The following is a 4,696-nucleotide window of genomic DNA, read 5'->3' as shown; positions in this document are numbered from 1 at the left end:
GACTGCTTTGGTTATGCTTTGTATATCATCAGTCTAGTTTTGGGTTCGCTGTTCAAATTACGGAAATAGACCATTAATGCCATTCACAAGGTGTTGCAGATTGCTATTTTACTTGACTTAAAGGTGAAGCATGTAATTTCACAAATGCCCCTTTAGCACATATTACACCTCCCCCAACTCAGACATTACAGGTGATTCTGAAGGCTTGTCTCAACAGTTAATGCCTGGCCATATAAAGTAAACATTATGAACAGATATATTTGTCTTTCTGAACGGTTACATGATAATGCTGTAGGGAAACACCCATGTTTCATAATCCTACATTCGCTTCAATGAGTTCTTAACCTGTTTAAACTTTAAACTGCATGTTTTTGGCTGGCATACTATAACTATACTGGTACAGTCACATGTCTTTGTTATTTGCATTTTCAGTATCCGGTTGGCAGGTGGTGTGTGTGTTTGGGGGGGGTTTGGGTGATATTTCAATAACATGACATTAATAAAGAAAGAAAGGGAGGGACTTTTCTACCAGCATGCTTCTAGAACAAAATAATATGATCTGCTGTTTTTTATTCTCTGGATTCAGATCATGATTTTTCTTCTTGTTCTGAGTTCTGCCTTCTTACACAACTGGCATAGAAGACCATTAAGCCAATCTAACTTTAATGTAATGGATGGATTTTATTTCCACAAATCTACTCTCACATTTTAACAACGTCTTTGCTAAACGGTAGTCTTACAATTCTTTAAAATAATAGAATCAAGACTGACTGTTGGGAGTAAGCAATGTAATATTTTACCAACGGAACAGGAGGAAGAGCATGTTTGCATATGCAACAAAAGGCAGGAACGTCAGGTGATCGCTGTTCTCACGCATTACTTTGAACTAGCGAAACAACATCATAAAAAAATGAACCCTCTCCTTAATTTGCTCCCAGGGATCTTGTTTTTACTCGACTATGGTAAGAACTTTTTTGTTATAATCTCTCGCTGTAATCCAGGCGCTGTAGAAACGCTAGTATAAGGTTAAACATCTGTTAACAATAAAAAAGAAACTAACACGGTTTCAATGGAGTGAAAATGGGTTTCTTGTAAATAATAAGGTCAAGTGACTTGGTAAAAAAAAGTTGATATAGTCAGTAAAGGTTGAAGTTTGGGTATATTTTGGTATAAAGGTATATTTTGAATCAAGGCATAAACTCAAATGTAGTAAATGTAACGTAAGTTGTTACAGATAAATGCTTCTACTAAATGGATGTGTTGTTTCAAGAGAGCATTTATTCTTCATTTATTCTTCATCTATTGATTTGCTTATAATAATTTACCTTTTTAATCATTATAATTAATCAGTCATTATTCTGTTTAGTCATATAAGCTTTTATAACAATCATTTAAACCATGTTTAGTCTTATGATGTGTGATTTCAAGAGAAGTTTCTGTTCATGAATAAGAGATAAGAGGGAATGTTTATGGAAAGTTAAGGGTTATGGAACAATGTTGTGAAGCAGTAATGTTCCATTACTATTGCTTGTGGTATAACAACACCTGCTGGATTTGTGCGGGCAGGGGAAGTCTGATCATTGCAACATAAGGCATGCTGTTAAAGGGTTTTGGTTGTTATATAACTTTGTTGACTATTTGAAGACAAATAAATAAATAAATACATAAAATAACAAATAAATAAATAAATACATAACATATTTACTTGTTGTTTATTTGCATTTATTATTGTTCTTCAGGTGTGTCTAGTGTTGGATCAGATGTAGTATCCGTGAAAGAGGGGGATTTTGTCATTTTTCACACTGGTGTCGAAACAAGGCATCAAGAAGACATTAAATGGTATTTTAATGACATTCGCATCGCTCAAATCAGTGGCGATCTCACTCATCGTTGTACAGATGTTAAGTGTGAAGATGGTGAAGAGAGATTCAGAGACAGACTGAAGCTGGATAATCAGACTGGATCTCTGACCATCACAAACATAACAAACACAGACTCTGGAGTTTATGACTTAAAGATCATCAGTAGCACCAGCAGCAGTGACAAAACCTTCAAAGTTATTGTCAGTGGTAAGTCATTAGTGCAGTTTATATATGTTTAAAATATTGCCCATGTGTTTCTTGATTTGTATTGTCTTTGCCTGCATTTTAATTTACACACAGTATTTTCACAATTACAGAAGTGACAAAAGTCAGAAAAGGGCTTGTGCAATTGCAGCCATTTTCACAAATCTTTTATGTTGCATAGTTTGTTTGTTTGTTTGTTTTAGTTTCCCACAAAAAAATATCCTCCACCATATGTTGGTTTGTGTTTCAGGTTCATCTGCTGCTAAACAAAATGAAATGCAGAGAAAGTCAGTGAAGGAGGGAGAATCTGTTATTTTAGATTCTGGTGAATCAAAAAAAACAAATGATGTGATGTGGTATTTTAATGACATTCTCATTGGTGAAATTACCAGAGATCAGAGTAAGATCTGTACAAATGATCAGTGTAAAGAGAGATTCAGAGACAGACTGACGTTGAACAATCAGACTGGATCTCTGACCATCACAAACATCAGAACCACAGACTCTGGACTTTATAAACTACAGATCATCATCAACAACGGCAGATTCAGCATAACCAGTGAAGAGAGAGTGAAGAGATTCAGTGTTACTGTCACTGGTGAGTTTAATATTTTGGCATTAAATGCATTGAAATTAAGAAAGGAAGGAAAAAAAAAAAAAAACAATATCTGTAATCAACCTAAGTGTGTACAATTTAATGTTGTAGACTGTCTAGAAAAAAGAAAGTTTTGACCCTCTAATGCTTTGTTAACATGAACAATGCATATTTTTGGTCCATTTTCCTGGCAGCATAGTAATAATGACTGTCTGTCTTTAGCTGTCCAAGATTCAGATCTGTCTTCAGGTGTTGTAGCAGGAATATGTGTTGCTGTTGTTGGTGTTCTGGTTGTGGCTCTGGTTGTGATTTACTGCCGTCATCACAGGAGATATAATCAAGCACCACAGAAAGTAAGTAATACATATAGTTGATTTTAACAAGATTATGAGATATGACATGTCTAATGCCACAGAAGCAGTGAGGCAGTGTCAAAACAATCAAAAACACAAAAACACCCAACTAAACATAAGGTGTCTTTTAAAAAAAGAAAAAAGAAAATAAACATCAGTACTCCTGATTACATTTACATTTGTGAATCTGTGTTTTCTTACAGGATGATGATGTTAATAACTCGCCACTGAAACCAAGAGACAGAGACACAGAACATCTTTGAATCAGGCTCAGACTGAGGTTGCCAATACAACAATGTAACATTGTTTAAAATTTTAATACTTTCATTGAAAGCGACACTAAAGAGAATTGGGAAATGACTGAAACGTAGCAAAATATTACTAGCTGTGGAACTGTTTATTAGAGGTTTATGAAGGCTGCTAAAGTGATCCAGACTGTGAGACAAAATCTGTTTCTTTTCTTTGCACTGTAACTGATGTGGTTTAACATTTTAATTATTTCATCTTGCCTGCTTACATTCACTCATAACTGACAGACCTGACTGTGTTTTTACATTTTAGTTTTCTGGGAAAAAAAGACTGTATTTACATTACATTGCTAATGTTTATGGTTTAAACAACACTATCCCTTAGTCATCAGCCTTCATCAGAAAACACTTTCCACAAACTACACAGGAACCAAGATCAGCCTTAATAAGCTTAGAAATACATTAATTTATTTTAAAATTGGTGAACCAGTTTGCTGAGAGTATTTATGATGTTCAGTGCTTGTAACTGGATGCACACATGGCACAGGCTGTGGTAAATGGTACTTAAATTTGTAAAATATTTTAAGTTTGTCAGGAAGAATGTTAGAGAAGAATTAACATAAATGTGTGTATAGTTGATAATGCAAGTGAAAGTGATGTGGCCAACAATGGTAATGCAATTCAATTATAGCAAGCCTTCATACATTTGATAGATAAACTGTATTTTATCTTTATTGCTGAAATGTGTGTAAATAAGTCACCATGAAACTGCAGCATTCTGCCTTCTTGTAGTTGTGAATATATCATCTACATTTTATGACATTTTATGAGGTGCTGATTTCATTTTATTTCATAATTGTAATATTTGTAACTTAAAGGTTTTGTTTGTTTGTTTGTTTGGTTCTTTTTTTTTTTTTTCTTGCAAGACAAATATGCTGTGCCTTGCACTTTGAAAAACATATTTATACATTGTCCTTTCTGTGTTCCTTTGCATTGACAAAGGGAAAAGTCCCTTGAAGTGAAACCTACTAAACGCTATTTTCAGAATCAAGGACATGAATTTGAAAATCTTTGTATGTGATAAATATTATAAAAAACATGGCTTTTGTGTCTCTCTAAAATATGTTGTGTGTTATGAGAAACGACTAAGCTAATACTGAATTATAGTTGTTATGTTCTGTGACCCTACTGTAATGTGATGATCCTGTGTTTTTGCTGTCAGTGCTATATCTCTATTGTTCCATTGTCCTCTGTGCTGCTGATCTGACAGGTTGTTATTTGAATACTCCACCCTGCTTCCTGGATATCAAATAGCATTCTATTCACTGGCTCCTGCAGGAAAAAGCCCAGCAATAAAAGCAACCAAAGAAGCAAAGCAAGTGGAGACCTGGATGTGCTTCCTCCACACGAGGCTCCATGTCCCGGACAGTTGCT

General features: G+C 34.6%; 1 protein-coding gene across 2 annotated transcripts; it reads left to right on the top strand.

The window, feature by feature from the left end:
* The first annotated feature begins 545 nt into the window (after positions 1 to 545).
* Positions 546 to 4,361, top strand: LOC127154226 (uncharacterized). 2 transcript variants are annotated; one of them, XM_051095641.1, is made up of 5 exons: positions 546 to 962; positions 1,740 to 2,069; positions 2,317 to 2,664; positions 2,893 to 3,014; positions 3,218 to 4,361. In XM_051095641.1, the coding sequence occupies exons 1-5, from the start codon at positions 911 to 913 to the stop codon at positions 3,275 to 3,277; spliced, it is 912 nt and encodes a 303-aa protein (XP_050951598.1). In that variant the 5' UTR covers positions 546 to 910; the 3' UTR covers positions 3,278 to 4,361. The 2 variants fall into 2 exon arrangements, with proteins under 2 accessions (XP_050951598.1, XP_050951597.1); XM_051095640.1 differs by having other exon boundaries at positions 2,884 to 3,014.
* Positions 4,362 to 4,696: the final 335 nt, after the last annotated feature.

The sequence above is a fragment of the Labeo rohita genome, chromosome 22 (genome assembly GCF_022985175.1).
Source record: "Labeo rohita strain BAU-BD-2019 chromosome 22, IGBB_LRoh.1.0, whole genome shotgun sequence".
Classification (NCBI taxonomy): Eukaryota; Metazoa; Chordata; class Actinopteri; order Cypriniformes; family Cyprinidae; genus Labeo; species Labeo rohita.
This window is presented reverse-complemented; position numbering and strand designations above follow the sequence as displayed.